At 34.4% G+C, this 16,562-nt stretch overlaps 1 protein-coding gene across 1 annotated transcript in view; it reads left to right on the forward strand.

The window, feature by feature from the left end:
- The window catches only part of LOC107596574 (AT-rich interactive domain-containing protein 5B), a 132,057-nt gene that overhangs the window by 23,730 nt on the left and 91,765 nt on the right, over positions 1–16,562 (forward strand). Inside the window, exon 4 of the mRNA XM_016287331.1 lies at positions 10,923–11,153. Within this exon, the coding sequence (XP_016142817.1) occupies positions 10,923–11,153 (231 nt within the window). The remainder of the gene's footprint in view (positions 1–10,922; positions 11,154–16,562) is intronic.

The following is a 16,562-nucleotide window of genomic DNA, read 5'->3' on the forward strand; positions in this document are numbered from 1 at the left end:
TTTTTCTTTCATAGCGCGGAACCCCGCGGTTCAAGATGGACGGTGATCCTTTAATAAGCACGCTCTTTGAGCCAGCTCCTAGAATTATGAATATTTAATTCTTTGGACAGTAATTGCAAAGGTCTTGTCTACCGCTGACTGCAGATGAAGAAATCAGCGCAATAGTGCATTGATAGCATACTATCTTCTTATCCTCTGTCATCTAATCCCTCCTTTGTGTCACCCTCAAAATGCATTTTAATTAGTTTCATTGGGTAATGCGCTTCTTTCCCTCTGTCTGTGGCTATTGTCATCATGTTGAGTCACATGAGTGCCGCCATTGTCTCCAGGCTTCCCAGATTTCCCGTGAACAAGCGCAAGTTAATCGCTTTGACATACGTGCCTTACGTCGTCAGTGTTTGACTGCTGCATATTGAAATTTGTTGTTAAAATAAATAAAAACAGGCAAATATGTTGTCGAGGATGTTATGGTACTTACGTGCATTCATTGTTTAAAAACATTTGTGTATTAATCAGAAAGAGTAAACGTAGGTTTATGTGAGAATATAACATGTAGAATTAAATACTGTTTTGCATTTATTTTTTCATAAAAATTAGCTATGCTCAGCTGTTTTTCCTGGTTGCATCAAAGCCTGACAATGTGTTAATCTGTCCCTGTCGTGCTTATGGATTTCAGAAATGAAAGCTCCTTTATTTCCATTGTTTCGGACTCGACTGGAGATCAATTCTGGGGTGCCACTCAAAGGGCCAGATCGGATCTTTTGTAGTACGTACGAGAGATGTTCCATGATATCAGCTCTTGAACAATTCATGAGAATTTTGCAGTACACATTCAATTCCCACGACTCAAGCTCACAACTCTGTGAACCGCTCGCTCTGTCATTCTGCTGTATGTTGCACACAGATATGCTTGTTATGTTGCATGAAAGATATATTTCTAGAAAAAGAAGGCATATGTTTCAGAGATACTGAATGCAAATGCGTTCGATGCACTCTAGAAAGGTTTAGCTGTGATTTGTTTTTTTGCATAATAATATCACAAGTGTGTAATCTTAGTAACCGAATAGCTTTAGAAATAAAGCGTTTTGGCAGCTTGAATCAGCCAGTGTATTAGCACTTACTAAGGGAACCATTTATTTTGAGCCATAAAATGCTGCTATGATAATGAAATTTTTTTGGAATAGACTTATTAAACATATAATTAGTCTGTAATATTTATATAATATATTTATATATTAAAATGATACAAAACAATCAAATACATTTTATAATGTGAAATATTAATTAAATTAATTAAAAAATATATTATTTTTTAATCAGCCAGTGTATTAGCACTTACAATTTTGTCACTACTAACCCCAAATTTTTGAATGTTAGTGTATATTGTTTCTAAAATGTTGCAATATATGACATATGCAATATGATTTATTTGATGCAAACAAAACAGCACTTTGAACTGATTCAATTAGTTTGAACCGATTAAGTTAATCAAACTGAACCGATTCCAATATTTTGAACCGATTCAGTTAGTCAAACTGAACCGATTAAATTAGTTTGAACTGATTCAGTTAATCAAACTCATAACTGCTGACCACTTAAGGTCAGAAACACTATTCAAATTATTAGGAGGCATTGCAAATCTAGTCTAATTGCACAGTTTGGGAAACTATTTAAATATTTGCAACATAAACAACGTTGCTTAATTTGATAATGCTTGCAAAGTAATCACAGATATATGGGGAATATTCTGTTATTTTGCTAGAAATCTGTATTTCCTTTTTCTTGAGCACATAATGGCAAGTGATCTTTCTTTCTCTGAAACAATATCTGTGTCTTTTGTATGTGGCTGCACCTTGTTATTCAGTTTTCTATATAGAGGCATCATTAGAATAATAGGCTCAACATGTCTCTCTTCTTGTCTCTTCAGCAAGTAGAACATTTTGACATAACCAAATTTGTTCTACCCTGTCTTGTTGTACAAGAGCCATTAAATGCAAAGTTTGCTGTGTGGTAATCAATAATACAGACATTTTTATTTGGAACTGGTCCCTCTGTAGGAATATTAGTGCTTTGGCTTGTTGCTAGGGAGCAACACGAATTGTGCTGGAACTACAGCGGACGAATGCCCACTGCTGTAAAATATCGACAGGTGCCATAAATCATCAACAAATGGGTTGGACATCAGGGGATATCCTGGAAAAATGGGCTCAGGGTAATTTAAGCTCAGACAAGCTGAAATCAAAGAAAGAGTAATATCATAGGATTATGGGTAGAGTTGTGCCACCCACATCTGTATCACAAGTGAATCACAATATATTGGGCTTAATTATCAAGTGATTCCTGTGGCACGCAAACAGCAATCATACAACCTCACCAAAGAAACAGTTTCAGTAATTGAGTGCAGGAACGCTGTGTTTTTCCAAAGCGCCCACTCTCTCAATTCAATGTTTCCTCTCAGTTTGGTGAAAATATCATACTATGTCCATCATGGAGTCAATGAGAGGCTTGTTCGAAGGGTAATAGTTGAATCGTGAATGCTTCTCGGGCTTTTTAAGACAGGCAAGTCCTTGGAGAAGAAGAACAGGAACTGGTGGAGGGCATATTAGGGGCATTTGAATACGAAAAGCTTTATATATTTATGTGAAATTGTGGCAGGTGATTGGTTATCTGGGGAATCTGTTTATATTATCTCGTTGACGACCCTGTACCATGAGGAGAAAGACAAATAGCTTGAAATACTAAAGTACTGCTGTTTAACAGAGAACACAGTCAGTGAAAATAGCAGACTAGAAGGTACCTGAAATTGTCTTTAAATGGTTAAATTGTTTACAATTTCAATACCATATATATATATATATATATATATATATATATATATATAAATGAACATCTAAATAGTTATATGGCTAGATCAGCTAAATGTGAAAAAGTGATAAAAATTTTATAAAATTATAAAAATATAAATAATACAATATAATATTGCAATAATGTTTTCAAAGACTTTCCAAAAAAACTGAATGAAAAATGGATTGAGTTTTAGTGGACCAAAAAGTGATTTGAATTCGCTTCTAATGTTTAATTCACATTTATTAATTTAATAATAATAATGTTTTATTAATATAGTGCCTTTCAAGAACACAAGGACGCTTTACATAAAGTTGATAGATAACATGAACAACAGATGTAGCTTCGTTATATAATGAGAGAATCTCACCAGGACAAGAGAGATTAACAGAGAGAGACAAAGAGGAGGCAGCAATAGCATTAGAGACATTTTCAGTGCTTATGTTTTTCATGTTTCGGTAGGATGTTGTAGATTTCATTTTAGATTTTGCAAGTGGGAGAGAAAAACTAAAGTCAGTGGGTTTATGATCAGATATGCCAACTTCGAGACCCTTGACACAAACGTTGTCAATGCCAACAGAGCAGATTAAGTCAAGGGTATGAGAATGAGAGCATGAGATAAATCAAAATAATCCAGTATAGCCATAAAGTCCTTACGCCTCCAGTGAGGTGTGGTTTAGACAGTTCTATTAGACCGTAACACAGGTATTGAAGATGGAGAAGAGCAGTCTTGAATCAGCCAGTGCTTGGGTGACCGGTGAATATAACGAGGACCACGAGCAATTCCAAGACTCTTACACCAATCATATGCAGAAAAATCAGCCAAGAAAAACTGTTCAATTGGTGCAGTTGTAACAAGCTGTAAAAAATGTCCATATTAACCAGAAAAAGACAACATATGAAAAGGGATAGCACGTCACGAACACCGGCAACACAGGTAAGGGTAGAAGTTTGTACAGGAAACAGTCCAAAAATTTTTATGTTTGATGATTTTAGATCCAAAAAAGGGATGATGACGTTGATTGTGGTGGTGGTGGAGGTTGAAATGCAGGTGATCCATTTGATCGAAACAAATAATCCAAACATCGTCGTGACAGCGGCACTTTAGAGCTAGGAGGAAATACGAGTCCAAATGTCCAGACATCCAACAAGACAGGGTGGTGAGATGTAAACAGTTAGCAGCAGAAAATGTATAAAGAGCTTGCGAACAATTAGCAGATAAACAACAAAACGACGAAAATGACGATGAGCAGACGCAACTTACAAATGTGACCCTGGACCACATGTCATAAGCGTACATTTTTCACAAGTAATGCTGCGTTCAAGTCCTCCTGGGACGTTCGTACTTATGAGTTGACAAGTCGTAATTACGACGTCGGGTGCGTTCAAGTCAGTTTAGTCGGCACAAGATGGCGGTGTACCTTCTTTTAATAAATTACAAGAAAATACAACAGGGTCTGCATTTTTTTACTTGGATTTCAGCTGCGTAACAAGAACATGACCAATTTAAGTTTATAGGACAACTAAACTATCAATTTAAACAAACATTTACCGTCATCTACAGACGTTGCATCCATCGATTCCGCCATGTTTCTCATTGACACGCCCCCAATTCGGAAACTCGTGGCTTAAAGAAAATTTTGAGTTTCCCCACTCGTAATAACGACTTTGTGGTGGCATTCATGTGCGTTCAACTCGTAAATACGATCTATCAGACATGACTCGAACGCACCATAAGCTTTCCATTGATGTATGGTTTGTTAGGATAGGACAATATTTGGCTGAGATGCAACTATTTGAAAATCTGGAATCTGAGGGTGCAAAAAATATTGAGAAAATCGCCTTTAAAGTTGTCCAAATAAAGTTCTTAGCAATGCATATTACTAATCAAAAATGAAGTTTTAATATATTTACAGTAGGAAATTTACAAAATATCTTCATGGAACATGATCTTTACTTAATATCCTAATTATTTTTGGCATAAAAGAAAAATCAATAATTTTGACCCATACAATGTATTTTTGGCTATTGCTACAAATATACTCCAGCGACTTAAGACTGGTTTTGTGCACCAGGGTCACAAATGTGATATACACGAAGCAATTAATCATAAAGAGGCTATTAAAACCTATAATGCACGTGTCTGTAATACAAAGATTCACACATTGTTTATTATTTCTGTAATAAGTACTTGTGCTAAAATCTACTGCTTTGCATGTAGTCTGATTTTAAAAACCTTTTTTCTTAATGGCTTATTTTTATGAAAATGTTATTATGTTTCAGTGTTGTTATTAGGAACTAAAACTAAACCTGAAACTTTTTTAGTATTATTATTAAGATGAAAACATAAAACTTGAAATTAGATGTGTTGCCTTGGCAGCTTAATGTAATAAAATAAGTTTAATTTGATATATTAAAATCACTAAACCTAAAACAGGAATAAAATATATATTAAAACTAAATATATATATATATATATATATATATATATATATATATATATATATATATATATATATATATATAAACTATTAAAAAGGACAAAAAACACAATTAAAATGAAAATAACTGAAAATATAAAAATCCTTTATTTTTGTATTTATTAATACAAAATATTGATAAATACTATAATACCATAAGTAATACTAAAATAACACTGCAATGTGAATGCAGTGAGAGCTGGATTCTTCTCCCACTCCAGTTTACTAATTTGAAAGAGGTTTAAGTTTAATTCCTTTAAGAATTACTTAAGTGTGAACACTTTAAATGTGATGCATGTATTTTTTTATGTTAATATTTTCATATATTGATTTTCCAGAAAATTATAAAATTTTGCTCATGTGTTTGTTTGAGCATTAACACAGCAACATTGCTTCAGCCAATAGCATGAGTTTGAGGTGGGGCTATTTGTTTGTTGACCAATGGCAGGTGAGGAAAGTGATTGGGGGGGAATTAATTTAAAAATTATAACTATCACTATTATTTTTATTTTTTATTGCAGCCCTTCTTTTGTCCTTTACACCTCCAGATATTTCTGTACAATGTTATTCTGTATTTACAACATGACGATCGATATTACTCGGGTAGTGTATGTTGTAATCTTTTCTGGCTCTCACATCAGGCATATTGAAGTATCAGAACCAACAGGGGCGCAGAATCTCAGCAGCCCGCAACATTAATAGATGGATGTTATTTGACTCATTAGAGGTCGCGGCTGTGAATAATAATTAGGGAAAGACTGATTATGCTGAAATCAACTCTAATAAGACATGCATTTAAAATTTCCAATCTCTGCACACACACATGCACACTCATCACTTCAACTTGAAGCACACACACACACAAAATTGATTTGTGGGTTTAAGTGCAATTTTGTTAACTATTATTGACGTGGAGTCTTGCATTAAAACAGTTGCCGTGGCGATGACACACATTTTCCTTTCATTATTGTGTTCTGTGGTGCAGAGAGCACTAATAATAACACACACCAATAACTTTAGCATCAACGCATGCTTATTTTAATACAGAAACCAGGACAGCTGCTGTCAGGATTCCAGGAATCTATCTTTATTTTTTTCCTTCTGTCTTTAACCTCACGCTCGAATTGATATTTTAACCTGCATATTTTAAAGAGACAGGTAGCTATTACAGCGTGTTTGTTGAAGCTGACTCATTGACAGGGAGAATATGTTGGGTAAGGGTTGTTTTGGAGGGTGGAGATGTACAGGAATGCATCTCAAGGCCTGTGTTTGACTTTCTGGGAATTCACCGGCCCATTTAACGAAACTTTTGAAGCGTATGTGTTATGCGTATTAGCAGCAGTTCAGTCAGTGTACATTGGCAGTGTTGTTTTAGTATCATTGAGGTTCAATAATCGTTTTTAGTAATATTTTGAATCAGTTTTTATTTCTATTTTTTCCATTTTTAGTATGGAGTATGTTTATTTTTTTTTTTATTTTTTATATATATATATATGTCTATTTAGTTTATTCATTTTATTTTCAGTTTTAATTGTTTTAGTATAAGATCAAATTAAAATGAGTGCTGTAGCTGAATTTTTAAAAATATTTTATTTCAGTTAATGTTTATCTTATTTCAATGTATAGTCTGTATAGCCTTTTATTCAAATGTTTTTAATTGTTTTAATTTTCAGTTTTACTTTTAGCTAACTATAATAATCCTGCACCATAAAAAAATTAAATAAATAAATAAATAAAATAAAATAAAAGGCCAAGACATTATCCATTAATTTTACAGACATTTCAGTTAACCCTGAAACACAATGCAATGCAGTGCAAAATTCAAAATACAGGTAAAACACCTGTAAAAATCAATATAGAAAAAAATTATTTATATGAATACAGTACATTGTGCCCTATTTTAATGGATTTTTTCGGTCTGCAGCAGTATTATTTTTAGCATCATTGATATAATATTATAGTTTTTGTAAATTTTTTTAATTATATTTTATTTTTGTATTTTCTGTTTTCATTTTCATTTTAAAAGTGTAGTAATTTTGTTGTGTTTTTGTCATTTTTATTAGTTTTTTATGTTTATAGTTTTAGTTATTTTAGTACTTAAAAATGAGAAATGTTGACTTGTCAGCTAGCTGATTTATAAATATATATATATTTTTTTTTATGCTTTAGTTTTAGTTAACAGTAATAACCCCAGGAGATGTTTGGCTGATAACAATCAATGTTAGGCTATAACAAGAGCTCAGGTTTTTTGTATAACAATCAAAGGGGCTTTTTTTTATGTCGTAATTGGGTTATGTCCTTATTTGTCATTGTTGATTGGCAAATAAGCTCACAGAAGACCTGCTGACAAATAATTTGGATAAATTGCCCTGTAAACTCCCATCTCAAGCTCAGGCACGTTCGAGAGTGAACTTTAAACAGACATTATGAGATGTTTAAACTGAAATATTTGTCATGTTACATGTCATAATTGCAATGTAAAGTACACTGCCGTTGGGGCTGTACAGTTTTTTTATACTGTTCTCTCCCTGTCTGTGTCCTTGAGCTTTTTTGTTCTGTCTTGTAACTTGACACTCTGCCCTTTTTTGAAATAATGAAAAAGTCGAGCCTGAATTTCATTCCATCTAATCAAAACAAAAAGGCTCTGTTGAAAAAAATGCTTCATTCGTTTTTGATTGATGTCACAGATCCTCAAACCAAGTTTTATAGAACAAAAATATCATGAATTATTAAAACTCAGGGGCGTTTTACCACATACGCCCGTGTTTTATGTTTAATTGGTCCTCTTTGGCAACGGCAAGCAGTGGAGAGGTGTTATGTAAATATATTCCCACAGAGGCCCATATGACATTTGTGGAGCATTTGAGCAATATACGGGGAGCAAACTGACATAGGGAAAACGTCCTGATCTGATGAGACATGTTAGGATTACTCATGCAGATTTCAGTCTGTTGATTTCGGTGCCCTACCTGTGTGTGTTTCCCCTCTTCCTCATCACAAAGGCTTCTTGTCAAAAGTGTGTTACTGGAAAATTGCATAATGTGATTTTCAGTGCTCTCTAATCATAGTGTCGTCCTAGCCAATTAAATCCATTTGGATAACTGTAAAGGCGATTTTCTCAATATTTTGATGTTTTCGTACCCTCAGATTCCAGATTTTCAAATAGTTGTATCTCGGCTGAATATTGTCCTATCAAACCATACATCAACGGAAAGCTTATTTATTCAGCTTTCAGATGATGTAGAAATCTCAATTTCGAAAAATTTACCCTTTATGACTGGTTTTGTGCTCCAGGGTCACATATACACAATATCATTCAAATGTTGGGGGGTCAGTATTTTATATTTTTTTTTTAAATAAATCGATACTTTGTAAAGACGCATTAAATTGATTAAAAGTGACAATAAAAATATTTATAATGTTACAAAAAATACTATTTAAAATACACTCTTAAAAATAAAGGTGCTTCAAAAGGTTCTTCAAGCGATGCCATAGAAGAACCATTTTTGGTTCCACAAAGAACCATTCAGTCAAAGGTTCTTTAAAGAACCATCTCTTTCTTACCTTTTTATAATCTGAAGAACCTTCTTTCGCCACAAAGAACCTTTTGTGAAACAGAAAGGTTCTTCAGATGTTAAAGGTTCTTTATGGAACCATTTAGACAAAAAGGTTCTTCTATGGCATCTGGAAGCACCTTTATTTTAAAGAGTGTAGATACTGTTTGGAACTTTCTATTCATAAAAGAATCAAAAAACTCAAAAATATTAAGCAGCCCAACAGTTTTCAACATCGATAGAAATACTAAATATTTCTTGAGCACCAAATCAGCGTAGTAGAAGGATATTCACAATACTACTGTATTTCTGATCAAATAAATGGTATTTAAAAAAATTTAAAATAAATAAAAATGACCAACCCCAAACTTTTTTAAATGGTAGTGTAGTATATGGTAAATAGTATAGTAAATGGTAGTATAAATAACATGGTTAACACAAAAATTTGTGTAAAAAATGAGAAAATTTAATTAGTTTTTTTTTTTTTACTTATTTCCAGGTCCAGGCTTTGTCAAATGGATGAGAAAGATAAAAAGAATGAGATGAAATGTGCTCCACCAAGAAGGAAACATAATACATTGCAGTGAAAGTCCAATAAAAGGATAAACAGTATAAATCAAAATATCTTATGTTCTCTTCTCTAGTCTACAGCCATCCATTTGAGACTGCAGTCTCTCCATTTCATTTCAAATAGACTGCTGTAGTCATGCACCAAAAAAAATGTAATGGTCCTTCTCATATTGTTATCGCTCATATACTGTATGTTGCATGAGGTCAGCTGTATTATTTTTGATCAAATAGTCCTCTGTCCTTTCTCCACATCTGTCTTCTGCCATGTCATCTGCTCTGTGAAGTTCCTAGATGGTTTTAGATAATCTTTCTCTTATGAGCAGATGAGTATATTTTGGGGTGGGATCTGAGTGTGTGATCAATGGCAGATGGGGCAAGTGTTCGGGAAACCTGTCTGATATCAATCATTATTTTTGCAGTTCTGTTTGGTGATGCTGGTGGTGCAGAAATTAAATGTAAAAAACTTGTTTATAGCTCTCGTTGTGTGTGAATAAAGCTAGTTCTCTCCTTGGACACCATCGTTTGAGGTTTGCGACTCGCATGTCATATTACGAGAGCTTGTATTCCGAGTTGTCAGGTTTTTGAGGTCGAGAGATGCGATGATACTTTGATTTTCGAGTTCTGATGGGAAGACTAACAGGCGAATGCTATTGCTCACTTTAATTCAGTGTTACTTTCAGGGCAGTAACCACCATAGACATTGAGGGGGACAAGTCCCACCCAGTAATTAGAAATGGCCAAATTGTCTGTTTAGATTTCTCAAATGTTTACAAGTTACATTTTTAGGCTGGTCTGCCTCAGCGGTCTAACAGCGCCAGTCAATGTCAAAATGATTGAGATGGCCAATCAAATCAAAGTAGGCGGGGTTTCTGTTCACTGAAGCAGAGTGCGAATTCCAGTGCGAAGCATCATTTTTAACACTGAAAGAGCGCAAGGTAAAATGGTAGTAGCAAGACATTTATTATTTGAAAATGTTGTTTTACAGTAGAAATGTTAATTGACCAACATTAAGATCCAGTGATGCGAACCACTCAACTGTTTCCAAGATATGGCCGTTTAGAATTTGGAATGTGGTATCATTTCTGTGATTCATGTAATTCCTTACTGAATGTGAGGAGACAAGAGGCATACAAGTAATATGCATGTGTGCGTATTTCAAAATATTATTTGCAAATGGTTGAAAATTATTACTTTCCAACTAGAACTAGACCTATAATTTCCATCACTGTTCTATTTCTTTATGCTTTATAAAAAATAAAAATTTGTCCCCCACAATGTTAAAGACATGGTTACGGCCTTGGTTATTTGTGAAATTTACTAGCAATTTCCAAGTGAAAATTGCTTCAAAGTTGCTTCCATTTTTTTCAGTGTAATACAGGCAAAAGCTAATAAAACATTATTTTGAGTTCCTTTCTGTGTGCCTGAAATGTCAATGTTCACTTTTAAAAAAATAATTCTACTTTCTTGTGTTTAGGTGAAGATGTGGAGGAGAAGAAGGTTCTGGTACTGAGTTACCCCCAGTACTGTCGGTACCGTTCCGTCATTGCGCGGCTTCGTGAGCGGCCCACTTCCTTCCTGACGGACCATGTGGTGCTGGCCCTGGGGGGAATCGCCTCCCTCACCAACAACACCCAGATCCTGTACTGCAGGGACACTTTCGAGCACCCCACGCTGGTGGAGAATGAGAGCGTATGTGATGAGTTCGGTAAGTAGATTTGATAAAAAGCTGTGTGATCTTGGGTCTGAAACAAACTTTACGCAAGTACGTCAACGCAAGCACTTCATGTTTTTGTGCGTCATTTTGATCTTTCAAGTAGAAATTGACCGATATTGCATTTTTATGACTAGTAGCGGTATCGATTATTTTAATGTTTACAGTAATTGTTCGATAACCAAATTGCAGAAGTAATTTTTTTTTATTAATTTCTGCTTTACAACAAAAACAAAAAACATAATATCAAAAATAATTAATATTTTATCAGTATATTTATGCAAAGTTGTCTTGTGATCTAAATGGCAGATTCGTTTCCATTTTTGTTTTGGACTGACAAATTTTAAGTTGGAAATCTTTAAAAAATATTGTTCAAACGAATCAGTTTAAAGTTTTTTACTTCCACAATAAGGCAAATTACAAAACTACACATCTTTGCAATGCATTCACCAAACATTTGCATTTGCGTACTTTTGCAAAGTGTGTTTCTGGCCTTACAGTTTAGAGGCTGATTGCTGCTTATTAGTTCATATAGAGCAGGGATCCTCAAATCTGACCCACGAGATCCACTTTCCTGCAGAGTTTAGCTCTAACCCTAATCAAACACACCTGAGCATGCTAATCAATGTCTTCAGGATCATTGGAAAATCACAGGTAGGTGAGTTTGATCAGGGTTGGAGCTAAACTCTGCAACACATTGGCCCTCCAGGGCAAGATTTGAGGAACCCTGATGTAGAGATTCATTGCACTGGTGTAACTGAGTGAAGAAAGAATGAATGAATGCAGGACTGATGGCACATGATTCAGTAATTGAGTCTGTGGTCTAACTAGTCAAATCAGCAAAACAAGAGCCTTATCTCCGTTACCTGACTGATGAAGGGCTGCTGTATGAGCGCAGACAGCTTTATCACTGTTGGTGTGCAAACAGGAATGAGTGACTTTGAGCTGGTGATTGAAACAGACACTCGTGGCTTTTAGCCTGTCGAATTGAGAGCTTGTTGTATGATAGAGTAGAACTCTCAGATGAACTGAAAGCCTGTTTTTACACTGAGGTCTGAGTCCGTCACAGTCCGTCTGCTTATGTCAGTAACTTCTTTTTTTCAAAAGGGCTGCTTTGATATCAAAAACAGCGATTGGTCGCACTTTTAGCCGATGGTTAGAAAACCTCAACCGTGCATATAATTACTGGCTGCAAATGACAGTCTTTCTCAGATCTGTGCATGATTACGGTTTGTGTTTGCAGTGTACAGTGATGGTATTTCAATATAACTAACAGTGTTTGTTTTTATATTCTCTGTTGTATTGTGTTTACACTGTCGTAAAATAAGGATGTGCAAAACGACACATTTTCAAATTGACTAGGTTTTAAGGAAGCACTGTATATATATATATATATATGCTGATTTGCATCATGCTTGTCAGATCACAATCAGGTATGTTTCTTAAGGGGACGATTACACAAAACTCATTCCTGTAAAAACAGCTGCATTTTTTGTTATTTTTAGAATTTGAAAATTTTTAACTTGATACACTGTTCTAAAAATTTGATGCACATGGCGCAAGATGCTAAAAAACAGTTGTGTGTGTACAGTATATAGACCAACTAATAAAATAAATATTTAAAAAAATATATATATATATATTAAAAAGAAAATTGACAGATCATAAACTCATTAATTGGTTATTTATTTATGGTCATTGAATGACTAGTAAACCATCCTGCCGCATTTTAAAGAGACACTTCACGCAAAAATGACAATACTGTCATCATTAATTCACTCTTATGTCATTTCAAACCTGTATGAGGTTCTTTCTTCTGTTGCGCACAAAAGAAGAGATTTTGAAGAATGTTGGTAACCAAACAGTTGCTGGTAGCAGTTGACTTGAATAGTATTTTTTTTCCATACTATGGAAGTCAATGGCTATCGTCAACTGTTTGGTTACCAGCATTCTTCAAAATATCTTCTTGTGTGCAACAGAACAAAGAAACTTTGGTACAAATTGAGGGCGAGTAAATGATGACATAATTTTCATTTGTGGGTGAACAATCCCTTTAAAGCAAAACAAAATGTACATTTTCTGTATTTTCTGCACTGACTTTTGGGATAAATCAGTGAGATTGGATTGATATATATTAAAATATGTTAAATGGAGCTGTACTGGGAGTATAGTATTTGTTCTGGTAACTGAAATGGTAATCAAATTATCCATAATATATAGTAAACAAACACACAGACATGCAGTTTGTAAGCCTTAAGGCTCTTGTACAATGTCTTTCGTTTCTATAGAACTATGACTTCAATGCCATTCCTGTATGTGAAATGAAACTCAATAGTATTCTATTCACTAACATATCAAGGCCTTCACATCAGTGTTTTTATTACAGTACATGACAAAACAAGAAATATTCTATAAGTGAATCATTGGGTCTTTAAATGGTTTTTAAATACTTCAGTGTTTGTGTTTGAACGACATATTCAAACAACAGTGGAATTGCGTGCAGTTCGCTTTTCCATAGATGCTGCCAGTGAAAAAGAGAGGCTCGAGTTTACATGCTCCAATTCCTGTTGGAAAAATGCTGGGGTATTGAATGCTACTTTGTAAAAGACGGTAGAGCTGTTTACATAGTAGCATTTGACAAGATGGGCGAACAAACTGACAGTGAGTAATACAATTGAATAAATGACTCCCTTTGACTTTAATGGATGTCCTTGGGTTTCTTTGATTGCTTGAAAACCGTTTTCTGCTCAAAAACCACATTCTTGTCTCTGAAAGTTTAACATAAGGGGTTCTGCTCGAATCGGACGGCCTGCAGGGATTTGAATACCCTGATTGAAATGTCTTTGTTCTCGCCAGGGCTTTAAACACAACCACGGCACGCTGTATTGAAACCCAAAGAAGTCATTCTGTTAAACTTTGTAGGGTGTGTTATTTATTAAGGCTTTAGTTCAACATATGAAGTCATTGTTCATGTAAAGGCTCCCATACACTGGATTTGTTACAGAGGGGTTGATCTGATGCTAGCTGAGAAAGTCTGAGAGAGAGTTGGGGGGAAAAGACTTCTAGTGCTTTTTATGCTCGAACTGACGGCCACTTGGCAGAAAATCTTCTGCGTTTAGCCTTGTCATTAACTTTTTGAAGCGAATAACAGTGCTTCCAAGGGCTTGGCGAGTTCTACTGAGAGAGGTCCAGTGCGTTATAGAAGAAAGATGAAAATGGAAAGCAGCGCTATTTAAGGAAAAATACAGCTGGAATGGTGCAGATGTGATATTGAATATTTTTAGTAGTTTGTTCCTCTGTTAATGGAAATAGCTGCAGGGTTTGGCTTGCTCGCATGCCTCTTTAGTCACATGTTAGGAGACAACAGAATGTTAAATTAACTCAAGTCTTATCCTCACTTGAATGGACTTTAAGAGGGTGGTTGGGTATTGAGAATATGGAAATCAGTGATATTTTTGTTTAGGCATCAGCTGATTTGGACCCCTGCTTGTCACATGGTTATGATACATCCTCTCCAACATTGGATTTCAGCACAATGCTGTTAACATTTCTGTTTTCTTTCCTGTCCTCTTGAAACAGGACATTTTGATATTAGAGGGAGAGGCATTTGCACTGATTGGACAAACATTTGATTTTATTTTTGCTTTTATGTTATATTATGCTGTCTTTATTATATAGGATAGTGGAGATTTTTACAGAATCAGTGTTATTTTCATTGATATACTACTATAGTTTTTTTTTTTTGTAGTTTGAATTAGATCTTATTTTTAAATATTCTGTTTTCATTTGAATGTTTTAGTAATTTGTTGTGTTTTGTCTCTTTTTTTAGTTTTGTAAATATATCTATATTAGATGTTTTTAGTATGTTTTAGTTTTTAGTTTGTTTAGTTTTAGTACTTCAAATTAAACTAAATGAAAAAGAGAAATGTCGCATTATCTAGCTGAAAAAAACATAAGTTTATGTTTTTTTTATATTTTATTTCAGTTAATTTAGTAGTAATATATTTTTTATGGTTAAATTATTTATTTTTAAACTAATCATAATATTAGTCTTCATGTCCATTTTTTTATTTCACCCTCTATCTGAGCCTTAAAAATAAAAGGGCCATTTTTTGCTACTGTGTCTTTTAAAACTTCTATATATACTTACATTTAAATGAACAACTTTTATCTGCCACGTCCTTGACAGATTCACAAAACAATCTGTACTGAAATATGTTGCTCAAACTGTTGATTTTGGACTGAAATGATCAGGGATCTCGTTAAAAAAAAAACTTAAATGCATGTTTTTATTGCTGGCATTCTTCAGTGGGATCTGCAGAGCAGTAGGTGCTACACACAGCCAGAAACAGCACAAGGTTTGACTGACTTCACATTGTACTCGTACCGCTAGTTCTTCTGCTGTTTAGGAACAAAAGTATTCATCCTCCTTATTACCTTAACACCAAATAAGTGTCGTTGGTTTGTAAGTGTATGCATATTTACATATCCAGCTGACAACAGGAAGATCAGAGTTTCAGAACAAGTCATTTTTGCAGCTCAGTTTCACTAGATGCTCTTTTTGGACTAGAGTGGACGTGTTTTGAGTTCTGAAAGTTACTGTATGTTTTCATAGTCTAATGAACACTTTTATCTCAACAGATCAAGCAAAACTCAATTCCTCATTATATGACCCTTTTATTAGTAAGACACTGCCAAACCCTCCCCTACAAAACAAGGGAGAAGAAAAGCCAGAGAGAAAGACTTTTATCTGGATGTAAGGGGGTTTGAAGAGGATGAGAGAGTGGAGGATGCAGGGAATGTTTAGACGGATGTTGTTAATGCGATGGTGGGGGGGTTGTACTGGTGAATTATTGAAGAGAGTTTGTAGGTTGATGCCATGCAATGACCACACTATTATTCCTCTCTCGATTCATTTCCTGCCTCTCATGAGGTTATTTTTAGGAGGTCAGTGTTCTTATGTGAGCATATACTTATGATTTTACTGCATAATAGCTGCATTATGGAAGGAGTTACACACATTTTCTCCGGTGCTTCAGTGAAACAGCTAATGTTCTCATGTTGTTCTCATCATTGTGACATGTGCTGTGTGGCAAGTGATCTCATCTCTTTGTTCCTCGCAGGGGTTTATTGCTCCTCCACGCAGCATTGGGATTAGTGATGGGAATCGGCATGAATTTAATTATTTGTTTCTGATTCCACTTAATGATTCTGCTTTCATAATGATTTCATTAACTGGTTTTTAGTACTTTTAAGCAAGCACCAAATAGCTGATCTTAACTGTCTTATACAATGAATTGTATTTTGTCTATTTACAGTAAATACTTTAGATAAAGTTTTTTATTATTTAAATATTATTTTTGTTATATATATATATATATATATATATATATATATATATAT

This window comes from Sinocyclocheilus grahami, unplaced genomic scaffold (assembly GCF_001515645.1).
Source record: "Sinocyclocheilus grahami isolate Dianchi unplaced genomic scaffold, SAMN03320097.WGS_v1.1 scaffold221.1, whole genome shotgun sequence".
Classification (NCBI taxonomy): domain Eukaryota; kingdom Metazoa; phylum Chordata; class Actinopteri; order Cypriniformes; family Cyprinidae; genus Sinocyclocheilus; species Sinocyclocheilus grahami.